General features: G+C 48.6%; 1 protein-coding gene across 1 annotated transcript in view; it reads left to right on the top strand.

Moving 5' to 3' along the window:
- LOC147123787 (hematopoietically-expressed homeobox protein hhex-like) overlaps positions 1–14525 on the top strand; it is a 70892-nt gene extending 56367 nt beyond the window's left edge. The window contains exon 4 of the mRNA XM_085976023.1: positions 12520–14525. Coding sequence (XP_085832149.1) covers positions 12520–12792 — 273 coding nt within the window. The 3' untranslated portion in view covers positions 12793–14525. The remainder of the gene's footprint in view (positions 1–12519) is intronic.
- The last annotated feature ends 1324 nt before the right edge of the window (positions 14526–15849 follow it).

The raw sequence follows: 15849 nt of genomic DNA, 5'->3' as shown, positions 1-15849 counted from the left end.
GTATATGTGCACAAATTGTTGAAGGCGGCAGGGCAGGTTGAGAAAGTGGTTAAAAAAACATACGGGATCCTGGGCTTCATAAATAGAGGCATAGAGTACAAAAGCAAGGAAGTTATGATGAACCTTTATAAAACACTGACTGGTTCAGCCTCAACTGGAGTATTGTGTCCAATTCTGGGCACCGCACTTTAGGAAGGATGTGAAGGTCTTAGAGAGGGTGCAGAAAAGATTTACAAGAATGTTTCCAGGAATGAGGGACTTCAGTTACGTGGATAGACTGGAGAAGCTGGGGTTGTTCTCCTTAGAGCAGAGAAGGTTGAGAGGAGATTTGATAGAGGGGTTCAAAATCATGAGGGGTCCAGACAGAGAAACTGTCCCCATTGGCGGAAGGGCCGAGAACCAGAGGACACAGATTTAAGGCGACATGAGGAAAAACTTTTTTACACAGCGAGTGGTTATGATCTGGAATGCACTGCCTGAAAGGGTGGTGGAGGCTGATTTTGGCTTTCAAAAGGGAGTTGGATAAGTATCTGAAGTAAAGAAATTTGCAGGGCTACAGGGAAAGGGCGGGGAAGTGGGACTAGCTGAGGTGCTCTTGCAGAGAGCCACCCGGGCTCGACGGAACGAATGGCCTCCTTCTGTGCTGTAACCATTCTATGATTCTATTCACGGTCTCACATCCTCCCCCTCTCCCACTCTGATTTTAGTTCTTTCCACCTGACTCGTCACCACTTAGTTCCCTTTCCTAAAGATTTTGATCAGTGGGTAGCACCCTCGCCTCTGAGTCAGAAGGTCGTGGGTTCAAATCCCAATCCACAGACTTGAGCACCAAAATCTAGGCTGACACTCCAGTGCAGTGCTGAGGGAGCGCTGCACTGTCGGAGGTGCCGTCTTTCAAATGAGGCCCCGTTTGCCCTCTCAGGTGGATGCAAAAGATCCCGTGGCCACTTTTTCGAAGAAAAGCAGATCAGGTCTCTCCGGGGTCCTGGGCCAATATTTATCCCTCATCCAACAGCGATAAAAAGAGAGAAGCTGATCATTTATCTCATTGCTGTTTGTGGGAGCTTGCTGTGTGCAAATTGGCTGCCGTGTTTCCTACATTACAGAGTGACTCCACTTCAAAAAGTACTTTATTGGCTGTGAAGTGCTTTCAGGTGTGCTGAGGTCATGAAAGGCGCTATAGAAATGCAAGTTCTTTCTTTTCTTTCAATAATGCACAGACATTGTGCTATTCTGAAGATCTTTATTCAGCTGCTGTGGTTTTGGGTTATGCAGATCTCTCATTATCTTAGAGGGATTTCCTTTCCACTTCCCTTGAATGTAACCATTCTTTTGATTGCTAACTTCACTGCCTGATGTGGAGCTGAACCGTAAAGAGTTTGAAGATCTCCGCTTTGGTCCCCAGAGTTATCCTTGTGTTCAAATCCCTCCGCGGCCTCGCCCCCTTCCCTATCTCTGTAACCTCCTCCAGCCCTACAACCCTCCGAGATCTTTGCGCTCCTCCAATTCTGGCCTCTCGTGCCTCCCCCATTTCCATCGCTCCACCATTGGTGGCCGTGCCTTCATCTGTCTGGGCCCTAAGCTCTGGAATTCCCTCCGTAAACCTCTCCTCCTCGCTCTGCTCCTTTGAGACGCTGCTTAAAACCTACCTCTTTTAACAAGCTTTTGGTCAACTGTCCCAAAGCCTCCTTATGTGGCTCGCCATCAATATTTGCCTGACTACGCTCCCGTGAAGCACCTTGGGACGTTTTGCTACGTAAAATCTTTTGAGGATGTCACTGGTAAAATAGATAAGGGAGAACCAGTGGATGTGGTGTATTTGGACTTTCAGAAGGCTTTCGATAAGGTCCCGCATAAGAGATTAGCGTGTAAAGTTAAAGCACACGGGATTGGGGGCAAGGTACTGACTTGGATAGAGAACTGATGGCAGACAGGAAGCAAAGAGTTGGAATAAACGGGTCTTTTTCCGAGTGGCAGGCAGTGACTAGTGGGGTGCCGCAGGGATCCGTCCTAGGACCCCAGCTATTCACAATATATATTAATGATCTAGACGAGGGAACTAGATGGAATATCTCCAAGTCTGCAGACGACACAAAGCTGGGTGGGCGTGTGTGCTGTGAGGAGGATGCCGAGAAACTCCAGTGTGATTTGGACAGGTTGGGTGATTGGGCAGATGCATGGCAGATGCAGTATAACGTGGATAAATGTGAGGTTATCCACTTTGGTGGCAAAAACAGGAAGGCAGATTATTATCTGAACAGCAATAGATTGGGAGAAGGGGAAGTGCAACGAGACCTGGGTGTCCTTGTGCACCAGTCGCTGAAGGTAAGTATGCAGGTGCAGCAGGCGGTTAAGAAGGCAAATGGTATGTTGGCCTTCGTAGCGAGAGGGTTTGAGTACAGGAACAAAGATGTCTTGCTGCAGTTGTACAGGGTTTTGGTGAGACCACACCTTGAGTATTGTGTGCAGTTTTGGTCGCCTTATCTGAGGAAGGATGTTCTTGCCATGGAGGGAGTGCAGCGAAGATTCACCAGGCTGATATCTGGGATGGCAGGAATGACGTATGAGGAGAGATTGGGTCGATTGGGCTTATACTCGCTGGAGTTTAGAAGAATGAGAGGGGATCTCATTAAAACTTATAAAATTCTAACAGGACTAGACAGACTAGATGCAGGAAGGATGTGCCCGATGGCGGGGGAGTCCAGAACCAGTGGTCACAGTCTAAGGATAAGGGGTAAGCCATTTAGGACTGAGATGAGGAGGAATTTCTTCACCCAGAGAGTGGTGAACCTGTGGAATTCTCTACCACAGAAGGCAGTTGAGGCCAATTCATTAAATATATTCAAGACGGAGTTAGATATATTTCTTAAGGCCAAAGGGATCAAGGGATATGGTGAGAAAGCAGGGACAGGGTACTGAATTTGGATGATCAGCCATGATCTCATTGAATGGCAGAGCAGGCTCGAGGAGCCGAATGGCCTACTCCTGCTCCTATCTTCTATGTTTCTATGTCTATGTTTAAAGGCACTATATGAATGCAAGTTGTTGTTGATGTTTGCCCCCCCCCCCCCCCCCCCGGACTATGTTTTACCTCAGCCCCCATGGGCTCAGCACAGGTAGACTCCAGTTCCAGATTGCTATCCAGTGCTGGCAAGCGCAGGTATGTGGGAAGGATTGGTCTAACAGCCTGCCCATGGTGGTTCTGGCCCATCTGCCCTCGCTGTCTACCCTAGCACATAGAGAGTGCTGGAGTCAAGCAGGTCCCTGTAGTGCCATCAGACGAGATCAGCTGAGGGGAGCGGGCTTTACTTTCGGAAGGGAGGGAGCTGCAGCACTGAGTGTAACCACAGGTCGCCACGTGAACGGAGTAGGAAGCTGAGAATTTGGAGAGAGTAGGAGTTCAGATCGGGTAGGTGCTCCTTTTTGTCTTGAACACTTGTACTGGTTTGTGTCAGTTTGCTGCAGTAAGTTATTAAAACTAGGAACCTATAACTAATGCTTTATTAAATTAATAATTTAAACTAGTTAAGTTGATTAGTTTAAATAAAAATAAACCAAGTAAGTTAATTACACAAAACCTTAATTAATTAAATGTATAAAACAAGGTTCGATGGAGATGGCAGTGCAGGAGGTATGCCACATCTGCAGCATGTGGAGAGCAGTGTTACACCAGGCAACCATATCTGCAGTAAGTGTCTGCAACTCGAGAAACTTCAGCTCAGAGGTGTTGAACTGGAGCCTGAGGTGCAGACATTGCGATGCATCAGGGAGGGGGTGAGTTACCTGGACATTTTGACCCAGGGGGCAGTCACACCATTTAGGTTAGGTAGTGGTTTAGGTTTGGTTAGTGGTCAGGGACAGGAGGATGTGACTGCGACTCAGGCAGGTAAGGGGACCCCAGATGCAGTGCTGGAGGTGCCTCAGCCTTTCTCCTTGTTCAACAGGCAGGAGCTACTTGCTTCCATAGAAACATAGAAACATAGAAGATAGGAGCAGGAGTAGGCCATTCGGCCCCACGAGCCTGCTCCGCCATTCAATGAGATCATGGCTGATCATCCAAATTCAGTACCCTGTTCCTGCCTTCTCCTCATATCCCTTGATCCCTTTAGCCTTAAGAAATATATCCAACTCCTTGAATATATTTAATGAATTGGCCTCTACTGCCTTCTTTGGTAGAGAATTCCACAGGTTCACCACTCTCTGGGTGAAGAAATTCCTCCTCATCTCTGTCCTAAATGGCTTACCCCTTATCCTTAGACTGTGACCCCTGGTTCTGGACTCCCTGACCATCGGGAACATCCTTCCAGCATCTAGTCTGTCTAGTCCTGTTAGAATTTTATAAGTTTCGATAAGATCCCCTCTCATTCTTCTAAACTCCAGTGAGTACAAGCCCAATCGGCCCAATCTCTCCTCATACGTCATTCCTGCCATCCCAGGTATCAGCCTTGTGAATCTTCGCTGCATTCCTTCCATGGCAAGAACATCCTTCCTCAGATAAGGCGACCAAAACTGCACATAATACTCAAGATGTGGTCTCACCAAGGCCCTGTACAACTGCGGTGTGGATGAGAACAAAAACTGCAGGGAGGATGGGAAAACTGACCACAGCACCGTGGTACAGGAGGCCATTCAAGTGGGGGGAGTGAAAAGGAATGCGGTAGTGGTAGGGGACAATATAGTCAGGGGGGATAGATACTAGGAAATAACAAAGGGCAGAAAACACTGGTGGGAGTAGTTTATAGTTCCCCTAACAATAATAGTAGTGTTGGACAGAGTACAAATCAGGAAATTAGAGGATCATGTAACAAGGGTAATGCAATAATCGTGGGAGACTTTAATCTTCATATAGACTGGGCAAACCAAATTGGCAAAAGTAGCTTGGAGGACGAGTTCATGTAATGCATTCGAGACAGTTTTCTAGAACAATATGTCGAGCAACCAACTGGGGAACAGGCTATTTTAAATCTAGTATTGTGTAATGAATTAGTGTTAATTAGTAATCTTATAGGAAAGGATCCTCTGGGGAAGAGTGATCACAATATGATAGAATTTATATTGAGTTTAAAAGTGATTTAGATAAGGCCGAAACTAGGGTCTCAAATCTGAACAAAGCCAATTACAGAGGTATGAAGGATGAGTTGGCTGAGGTAGTTTGGAAAATTAGTTTAAAAGATATGACAGTAGATAAGCAATGGCAAACACTTAAAGAAATAATTCATAATTCACAATGAATAATACATTTGGGGAGGGCTAACAAGGCAAGGGAATACACAATAAATGGTAGGACACTGAGTAGTGTAGAGGAACAGAGGGACCTTGGAGTGCATGTCCACAGATCCCTGAAGGTAACATGACAGGTAGATAAGGTGGTTAAGAAGGCATACGGAATACTTGCCTTTATTAGCCGAGGCATAGAATATAAGAGCAGGGGGGTTATGCTTGAACTGTATAAAACACTGGTTAGGCCACAACTTTTACAATCTGTTTTTATGTTTCTTGCTAGTTTACTCATTCTGTTGTCTCTCTCTTTACCAAATTCTTGGTCATCCTTTGCTGAATTCTAAAATCCTCCTAAATCTCAGGCTTGCTACTTTTTATGGCAATATTACAAGCCTCTTCCTTTAATTTAATACTGTCCTTAACTTCTCTTCTTAGCCACGGTTGGACCACTTTTTCCGTGGGGGTTTTATTCCTTAAGAAAATTAACAGCACAGAAGGAGGCCATTTGGCCCATCTTGGCTGTGCTGGCCATAAGGACTAGGCTGCTGCCGTGGCACCACGCCGCCCTGGTGGCCTAGTGTGGGCCATCGGAGGCCCTGCAGAACTCGCAGCGGCCCCTCCCCTTTAACAGAAGGGGAGAGGCGTTGAAACGTGGCAGCGCTCCGCCGAGCCCCTGCCGAGCGCTGCCGATCGCATCACGACATCGCCTTGGTTACCACCCCACCAGGAAGTGGAGCGCCCGACATTGTGCGGGGCGGTAAGCCGAATTTAGCGGCATGGGCGGTACTTCCGCGCCAGGCGCTAAATGTCCGGCCGAAACTCGGTAACCGCCCCTTACGAGGTGTAACCGAATTTCACGCCCTTGGTCTCCTTATCGAAGGAAAGATATACTTGACTTAGAGGGGGTGCAACAAAGGTTCACTAGATTGATTCCATGAATGAAAGGGTTGTCCTATGAGGAAAGATTGAGTCGAATGGGCCTGTATTCTCTGGAGTTTAGAAGAATGAGAGGCGATCTCACTGAAGCATATAACATTCTTACAGGGCTTGACAGGGTAGATGCAGGGAGGATGTTTCCCCTGGCTGGGGAGTCTAGAACCAGGAGTCACAGTCTCAGAATAAGGGGTCAGCCATTTAGGACTGAGATGAGGAGAAATTTCTTCACTCAGAGGGTTGTGAATCTTTGGAATTCTCTACTCCAGAGGGCTGTGGAGGCTCAGTCGTTGAGTATATTCAAGACTGAGAGCGATTGATTTTTTGGCACTAAGAGAATCAAGGGATAGTGCGGGAAAGTGGAGTTGAGGTCGATGATCAGCCATGATCTTATTGAATGGCGGAGCAGGCTTGCGGGGCCATATGGCCGACTCCTGCTCCTAATTCTTATGTTCATATCAATTCTCCATTCTTCTCGGACTGCTTTATTTGCTTAGGCGGGTTGATCCATCCGATCAACTGCCTCTGCCACTTCCCTTCCTTCCCCTAGCCCACCGGGCCAAACTTCCTCTAAGGTTCCCCCCTGCCCTAGCCCTGAACTGGCATCTTTCTCCAGTTTCTCTCCGATCTCCCCCCTTGACCTCTCCGCGCTCATCTTGTCCATGAGACTCACAGCTGCTCCCTCGACCCTATTCCTACTAAACTGCTGACCACCCAACTTCCTTTTCTGGCTCGCACGTTAGCTGACATTGTTAATGGTTCTCTCTCCTCAGGTTCTGTCCTCCTCTCCCTCGAATCTGCCGTCATCACCCCTCTCCTCAGAGAAACAGCCCTTGACGCCTCTGTCCTTGCAAACTACTGCCCCGTCTCTAACCTCCCCAAACTCCTTGAACGTGTTGTCACCTCCCAAATCCGTGCCCATCTTTTCCGGAACTCCATGTTTAGAAAATGATTAGAAAAAGCTGAAGAAATGTTGGCGCATGGGTGGGTATCTAAATAAAAGAACTCCTATTTATACTACTATTAGACTTTCAGAAGGCTTTCAACAAGGCCCCGCATAAGAGATTAGCGTGCAAAGTTAAAGCACATGAGATTGGGGGTAAGGTACTGACTTGGATAGAGAACTGGTTGGCAGACAGGAAGCAAAGAGTTGGAATAAACGGGTCTTTTTCCGAGTGGCAGGCAGTGACTAGTGGGGTACCGCAGGGATTGGTGCTAGGACCCCAGCTATTCACAATATATATTAATGATCTAGACGAGGGAACTAAATGTAATATCTCCAAGTTTGCAGACAACACAAAGCTGGGTGGGCGTGTGTGCTGTGAGGAGGATGCAGAGAAACTCCAGCATGATTTGGACAGGTAGGGTGATTGGGCAGATGCATGGCAGATGCAGTATAATGTGGATAAATGCGAGGTTATCCACTTTGGTGGCAAAAACAGGAAGGCAGATTATTATCTGAATGGCAATAGATTGGGAGAAGGGGAAGTGCAACGAGACCTGGGTGTCCTTGTGCACCAGTCGCTGAAGGTAAGCATGCAGGTGCAGCAGGCGGTTAAGAAGGCAAATGGTATGTTGGCCTTCGTAGCGAGAGGGTTCGAGCACAGGAGCAAGAATGTCTTGCTGCAGTTGTACAGGGCCTTGGTGAGACCACACCTTGAGTACTGTGTGCAGTTTTGTTTGCCTTATCTGAGGAAGGATGTTCTTGCCATGGAGGGACTGCAGCGAAGATTCACCAGACTGATACCTGGGATGGCAGGAATGACGTATGAAGAGAGATTGGGTCGATTAGGATTATATTCGCTAGAATTTAGAAGAATGAGAGGGGATCTCATTGAAACTTATAAAATTCTAACAGGACTAGACAGACTAGATGCAGGAAGGATGTTCTCGATGGCGGGGGTGTCCAGAACCAGGGGTCACAGTCTAAGGATAAGGGGTAAGCAATTTAAGACTGAGATGAGGAGGAATTCCTTCACCCAGAGAGTGGTGAACCTGTGGAATTCTCTACCACAGAAGGCAGTTGAGGCCAATTCATTAAATATATTCAAGAAGGAGTTAGACATATTTCTTAAGGCTAAAGGGATCAAGGGATATGGAGAGAAAGCAGGGACAGGGTACTGAATCTGGATGATCAGCCATGATCTCATTAAATGGCGGAACAGGCTCGAGGGGCCGACTGGCCTACTCCTGCTCCTATCTTCTATGTTTCTATACAGCGCCTTTAACAACCTCAGGACGTCCCAAAGCACTTTACAGCCAATGATGTACTTTTTTTGAAGTGTAGTCACTGTTGTAATGTAGGAAACACAGCAAGCTCCCACTAACAGCAATGAGATAATCACCAGATAATGTTTATTAACCATGCTTAACATCCCATCTGAAAGACAGCACCTCCAACAGTGCAGCACTCCCTCAGTACTGCGCTGCACTGGAGTGTCACCCTAGATTATGTGCTCAAGCCTTTGGAATGGGGCTCGAAACCACAACCTTCTGATTCAGGGGTGAGAGTGCTACCAACTGAGCCACGGCCCTGCTCTGCCGAGGGGCTAGAGCTGATGTTAATGGTATACCGACTGTGTGCTCGTCTGACTGCGAGCTCGGACGATTTCTCGCAAGCCCCCACTCTGTAACTTGGTATGTGTGAGCTCAGTGAGTGTAAAAATGAGAAGGTGAGAAGAGAGAGATCGCCAAGGAATGAATGGAGTCACACCGTGGTTAATCACAAGGCTTGCACAGCAGATGAGGCTGTGGCTTCAAACACACTTTTAGCTTCACACTTCTGTTTTGCCTACCTCGATGGGGGCTGAGATCATTTGGTTGGTTGGGGGCACAGCTCCTTTCTGGCTCAGGGCCACAGCTTTCAACAGAAGAGAGCAAATCTTTCATATCGCTTGCCGTTTGTCCAGAGGAGGGGTGGGGAGATGGCGAGAGAGTGAAGTCAGCACCCAACACCAGGGCCCAGATATTCCCGTGGAGCGGGGGAGTGGGTGGGGGCGGGAACGGGGGTGGGGGAGGGAGAGGGAACGGGGGTGGGGGTGGGAGCGGGGGAGGGTGGGGGATGGTGTGGGGGAGGGAGTGGGGGAGGGTGTGGGGGAGAGAGTGGGGCAGCGTGAAGGGGCGGGGGAGGTGGAAGGTGCGGGGAGGGGGAGGGGATGGAGAGGGGGAGGGAGCCGTGGGGGGAGGGGGCAGGGGCCGAAGCTGGCGAGGGGGAGGGGGAGAGAGCAGGGGAGGACGTGGGGGAGGGGGCGGGTGAGGGAGGGGGAGGGGGAGGGGGAGGGAGTGGGGGAGGGTCTGTCGTAGGCCCAACCATCTTCATCAATGGGCTCCCCTCCATCATAAGGTCAGAAGTGGCGATGTTCACTGATGATTGCACAGTATTCAGTGCCATTCCAACATCAACGTCCTGGGGGCCACCATTGACCAGAAACTTAACTGGACCAGCCATATAAATACTGTGGCAACAAGAGCAGGTGAGAGGCTGAGTATTCTGCGGCGAGTGTCTCACCTCCTGACTCCCCAAAGCCTTTCCACCATCTACAAGGCACAAGTCAGGAGTGTGATGGAATACTCTCCACTTGCCTGGATGAGTGCAGCTCCAACAACACTCCAGAAACTCGACACCATCCAGGACAAAGCAGTCTGCTTGATTGGCACCTCATCCACCACCTTAAACATTCTCTCCCTCCACCACCGGCGTACCGTGGCTGCAGTGTGTACCATCTACAAGATGCACTGCAGCAACTCGCCAAGGCTTCTTCGGCAGCACCTCCCAAACCCGTGACCTCTTCCACCTAGAAGGACAAGGGCAGCAGGCACATGGGAACACCACCACCTCCAAGTTCCCCTCCAAGTCACACACCATCCTGACTTAGAAGTATATCGCTGATCCTTCCTCGTCGCTGGGTCAAAATCCTGGAACTCCCTTCCGAACACCACACGGACTGCAGCGGTTCAAGCAGGCGGCTCACCACCTCCTTCTCACGGGCAAGAAAGGATTGGAAATAAATGCTGGCCTTGCCAGCGACACCCACATCCCATCAACGAATTTTTAAAAAACTGGGCCACTCCCCATCCCCCGACCATGCCCACCGACTCCAACCAAGAGCTGGAAATTGGGATTAGGCTGGATAGCTCTTTTTTGGCCGGCATGGACCGAACGGCCTCCTTCTGTGCCGTAAACCTGTATGATTACATGATTCCATCCCACTCCCTGGCAACTATCTCAGGCTGAACCAGGTCGTTCACAACCTTGGTGTTGTATTGGACCCCGAGGTGAGCTTTTGACCACACATCCGTGCCATCAGCAAGACAGCCTGGTTCCCAAGCTCTGGAATTCCCTCCCTAAACCTCTCTGCCTCACTCTCCCTCACTCTCTCTCCTCCTTTAAGACTCTCCTTAAAACTTACCTCACCTGTCCTAATATCTCCTTATGTGGCTCGGTGTCAAATTTTGTCCTGTAACGCTCCTGTGAAGCACCTTGGGATGTTTTACTCCGTTAAAGGCGCTGTACAAATACAAGTTGTTGTTTCAAAGAGCCGGCACGGGCACGATGGACAGAATGGCCTCCTTAGTGTCATAGAGTTATACAGCACAGAAAGAGGCCCTTCAGCCCATCGTGTCTGCACCAGCCATCAAGCCCTGTCTATTCTAATCCCATTTTCCAGCACTTGGTCCGTAGCCTTGTATGCTATGGCGTTTCAAGTGCTCATCTAAATGCTTCTTGAATGTTGTGAGGGTTCCTGCCTCCACCACCCTTTCAGGCAGTGAGTTCCAGATTCCAACCACCCTCTGGGTGAAAAAGTTTTTCCTCAAATCCCCTCTAAACCTCCTGCCCCTCACCTTCTTTGCTGTATCATTCTATGATTCTATAAATCTTGTGCGTGCATATGCTGAAATCGCCGTGAATTTCCGTCTGTTATGGCATGGAAAGTAAGGTGTGAAGTGTTCCCATAACTTTCTGATCGGTCAGCCCAGGGCGTGAGGTTCCTCTCCGGCAATGTCCCATCTCATAACCCTTCAAGACCTCAATCAGGTGCGGTGACATAGCGGTTATGTTACTGCACGAATGATCCAGAGAACGTGAGTTCACAGTCCTACCGTGTTCAGTTTTATTTAGTTGGAAATAGCTGGGAATAAAAAGCTGGTGTTAGTAAAAGTGAGCATGAAGCTGTTGAATTGTTGTAAAAAAAAACACTTTGGCTCCTTAAAACCTAGCTCTTTGACCAAGAGTTTGGGCACCTTTCCTAATATCCCCTTATGTGGCTCAGTGTCAAATTTTGCCTGATTACGCTCCTGTGACATTCACCAATCCTCTAGCCATTAACCATTGGGACATTAAAGGCGCTATATAAATGCAAGTTCTTGTTGCTGGTGGTGAAAGACTGCACAGTGTAGAATCTTTGAGCCATGCAGTTATGATCTATACGTTCATTGTTTATTTTTTATTTTCTAGATGTGGGCAAAACCCCATCGTTACCCTGGTAACTGAGTGGCTTGGATGGCCACTTCAAAGGGCATTAAGTGCCAGACAGAGTCCCCGAAAGATATTGGTCAACTTTTGATGATGCCAGCTCACAACTTTTATTTAATTCAGTTTTGCACTTTTCCATGGTGGGATTTTGAACTCGGATGTGACTGGGTTACCAGCTCAGCACCATATCCTACCCTCTGAGTCAGACGGTCGTGGGTTCAAGGCCCACTCCAGAGACTTGAGCACACGATCCAGGCTGACACTCCCAGTTCAGTACTGAGGGAGCGCCGCACTATTGGCAGATGATTCACGCCTTTCACCACCTCAGGATGTCCCAAAGAGCTTTACAGCCAATTAAGTAATTAAGTACTTTTGAAGTGGCTGCTGTAATGTAGAAAACGCGGCAGCCAATTTGCATGCAGCAAGCTCCCACAAACAGCAACGTGATAATGACCAGATTTTCGTGATGTTGGTTGAGGGATCAGTATTAGCCAAGGACACCTGGGAGAACTCCCCATGCACTTCTTCGAAATGGTGGCCTTGGGATCTTTTACGTGTACCTGAGAGAGCAGACGTGGCCTTGGTTTAACGTCTCACCCAAAAGACGGCACCTCCGACAGTGTAGCACTCCCTTAGTACTGCATTGGAGAGTGTCAGCCTAGATTTTCTACTCAAGTCTCTGGAGTGGGGTTCAAACCAACAACCATTGAGTCATGGCTGATTGCTATAACTAGTCGACAACACCATTGTCGTTGTATCGTGCGACGACCAGGAAGTTAGAAGGTGAACTGGGTGAACTTTTGTTGTCTAGCGATTCCTATTGTTTCCTATCTTTTGACTGGTCCCATGAACTTTCATTGACAGTAAACCTTTAACTTCACCCTGCCTCACAGGAACTGCCCGAGGAAGAGAAGTCCAACTGGTTCAAAGGTGCGGAGGGAGAGCCCCTTGACCCAAGCAATGAGGCAAGTGCCAAAGGGACACCGCAGCAGATGAAAGAGGTTACCACACACCAGGAGAACTCGGGTCTTCTTTCTCGGAGTCCCGGAGGTTCAGATTCACAAAGCACTCAGCAGGACAGTGATGTTGAGGTGGACGTTGATTGCGAGGAAGACGATGATTTTAACCATCCGCCACGTGAAGAAGAAACAGACCCCATGAAGTAAATTAACGCCTAATTCTGTAGCCGTTGACTGGAGATTAAATGCACTTTATGTCTCACCGTCATTCCTTATCAAATGTGAATAACGTCAGTGTTAAGAGAAAAGGAATGACCATTAAACCCTGAGTGAACTGCACACCACGCCAGAGAGGCACCTCAAGAGCGGCTCTTGGATTTTTCTAAGTTGGTGTCCTAACTCGCACCAAGTCCCGTTCACCCATCACCGCTGTGCTCGCTGACCTACATCGGCTCTCAGTTAAGCAAAGCCTCGATGTTAAAAAATCTCATCCTTGTTTTCAAATCCCTCCATGACCTCGCCCCTCCCTATCTCTGTAATCTCCTCCAGCCCTACAACCCTCCGAGATCTCAGCGCTCCTTCAATTCTGGCCTTTTGCGCATCCCCGATTTTCATCACTCCACCATCAGCGGCCGTACCTTCAGCTGCCGAGGCCCAATGCTCTGGAATTCCCTCCCTAAACCTCTCCGCCTCTGTTTCCTCCTTTAAGTCGCTCCTTAAAAATCTACCTCTTTGACCAAGCTCTTGGCCGTCTGCTCTAATATCTCCTTCTGTAGTTCGGTGACAAATTTTGTTTGATAATCGCTCCTGTGAAGTGCCTTGGGAACGTTTTACTACGTTAAAGGCGCTGTATAAATGCAAGTTGTTGTTGTTGTAAGCTTCAAGAAGCTGATGCTTATCACAGTGATAATGAACAGGGTTATTGGATCTTGTGCTGTCAATGGGTTGGAGGTTAAGGGGGAAGGGTCAGTGTTGACAATGTGGGGGATGCCGGCCTCAACAGAAATGGCAACTGCTTTCATCCTTGAAAATTAAATGGAAACTTATTTTCTGTTCAGCTCGTTTGTGAAATGAGTTTCCAGTCTCACTGCCTGTCTGAGTGAGCACAGGCCAGAGCACAAGCCTGCATCTAACTTAGAATCAGACTGCTGTAGTAGGGGGCATTCTTCTGAAGCTAGGGGCTTAGGCAAGTTCTTGGGACAGTGTAGAGGGAGCTTTACTCTGTATCTAACCCGTGCTGTACCTGCCCTGGGAGTGTTTGATGGGACAGTGTAGAGGGAGCTTTACTCTATATATAACCCGTGCTGTACCTGCCCTGGGAGTGTTTTATGGGCCGGCAGAGACACAAAGGGCCAAATGGTCATCTTGTGTGGTGTAAGATTCTATGAACTCTGGGATCTCCCCTGTTCCGTTCCGGTTAGCAGACACTCTGAAACTTCGTCCAGCGGGTGACTTTCGCGCTGGCTCACCTACCTCCCAAACCTCCCCCACCCCCCAACATCACTGACCCCCAAACATCACCAAACCCCCACCCTCACCAACTGACCAAACATCACCTACCGCCCACCATCACCAACTGCCCAAACTCACCTACCCCCCACCCTCACCAACCCCCCAACCCCACGCCCACCCCAATGCCTCCCCATAACTTGCTGATGGTTAAAATGCGGTAAATATTCTTATATTCAGGTTGTAGAATCCCACTCTCATTGGGGCTTATTCCATGGGGGCATACAGTCCCTGCCAGTGAAAGACAACAGGGGCAGCATTCCCACCGTTTACTACCCCGGGATGGGGGGCTTGGCCTGTCCATCGGAAGTGATCTCTCGGGACACCAGCCCCTCAGCCTCATCCTCAAACGGTGATCCAAAATGTTTCTATTTTTATAGTTGTATTTTCTATCTTGTTTTTGTGTTTTTTGAATAAATGGATTTACGATACACTGATAGCTTTGATGCCTTTTCTTTGTTGAATTCTTCCAAATTTCAAGCTATATTTTTGGGGGCCACCTTTCCGTTGCTGGGGTTACGGGTTTGACCGGTGACACCTCGCCCAAGTTAGCATTCTTCACGTGTCGGCCCGTCACTCAACCAGGAGAGGCCTCACCGTCAAACCTGATCACAGCTTCGAACATCAAGTTGGCACACCCGCAGATGCACACACAAACATATTTACGCATGTATCTGCATGTGTGCACATGCACATATGTGCATGCGTGTGTGTGTGTACGTATAATGTAACAGAAAACATCTAGAGACTGAACATATAATAAAGGGTCGTCAGCACGGATTCCAAAAGGGGAGGTTCAGCGCGACCAACCTTATTGAATTCTTTGAAGAAGTAAAAGAAAGGGTAGATAAGGGTAATGCAGTAATGGGGTATTTAACAGCGATATTACTGCAGAAAAGTCGAAGTTTTCATCCGTTGCCCTGATTTCACTGATTGACGGCTCTGTTGGGGGGTGGGTGTGGAGGGGAGGGGGTTCCACAGCGCGGCCAGTGCCGGAGCAGTGAATGACTGACCGCAACTTCAGGATTTCCTCGTTAGGATGCGCATGTTCAGAAAATCCTGTTTCTGAATCAGCTTCAGAGGGGTAATAATAGTGAATGCTGTTCATTCTCTCTTATTACCTGTCGCAATTTCCAGGCAATTAATAAACTTGCAGAATGGGCGTGTAATTAGTAAGTGAACTTTTAACATGGATAAGTATGAGGCAGTAATAAGGATGTCACATACACCTTGGGAAATAAGGTGGAATTGTCCGGCGGGGGGGGGAGGTGCGGTCAGCGGGCAGGATTGGTGGCGGGTCGGGTGGGAAATTTGATATTTTTGACAGCAGGTTGGGAACCTGCTGTCAACTCGCTCTCACGCGCCTTTCCCCGATGTCGGGTCTGTCAGCGCTGAGCAGACCCGACACGCAGCAGTAGGGGACCCAATTCAAGTAATTAGTGGCTTGTTTGGAGCCACTTAACAATGAATTTGAGCTCATCTTCTGCCTTTGACAGCCCGCCCACAGGGTCCACGCTGGTCGTGGACCACGTCTGTCAAGCTGAGGCGGGAGTTCAGTGGCCATTGAATCAGCTATTGAGTTGACAGCTTCAAATGTACAGTAAAAGCTCCCACCTTACAGAGATATCTTCCCTCAGCCACAAACTCTTCCTCACTGCATTTCCACAACAGATTCACCATGGTGCAAGTCTTTACACAAGTCTCCATCCAGTCTGAACTCATTACCTCTCCCACCATTGACAGATCACTTCGGTC

This window comes from Somniosus microcephalus, chromosome 2 (genome assembly GCF_052327205.1).
Source record: "Somniosus microcephalus isolate GS21.2 chromosome 2, FLI_Smic_1.0, whole genome shotgun sequence".
Classification (NCBI taxonomy): Eukaryota; Metazoa; Chordata; class Chondrichthyes; order Squaliformes; family Somniosidae; genus Somniosus; species Somniosus microcephalus.
The sequence above is the reverse complement of the archived record's forward strand: the minus strand, read 5'-3'. Positions and strand labels throughout refer to the sequence as shown.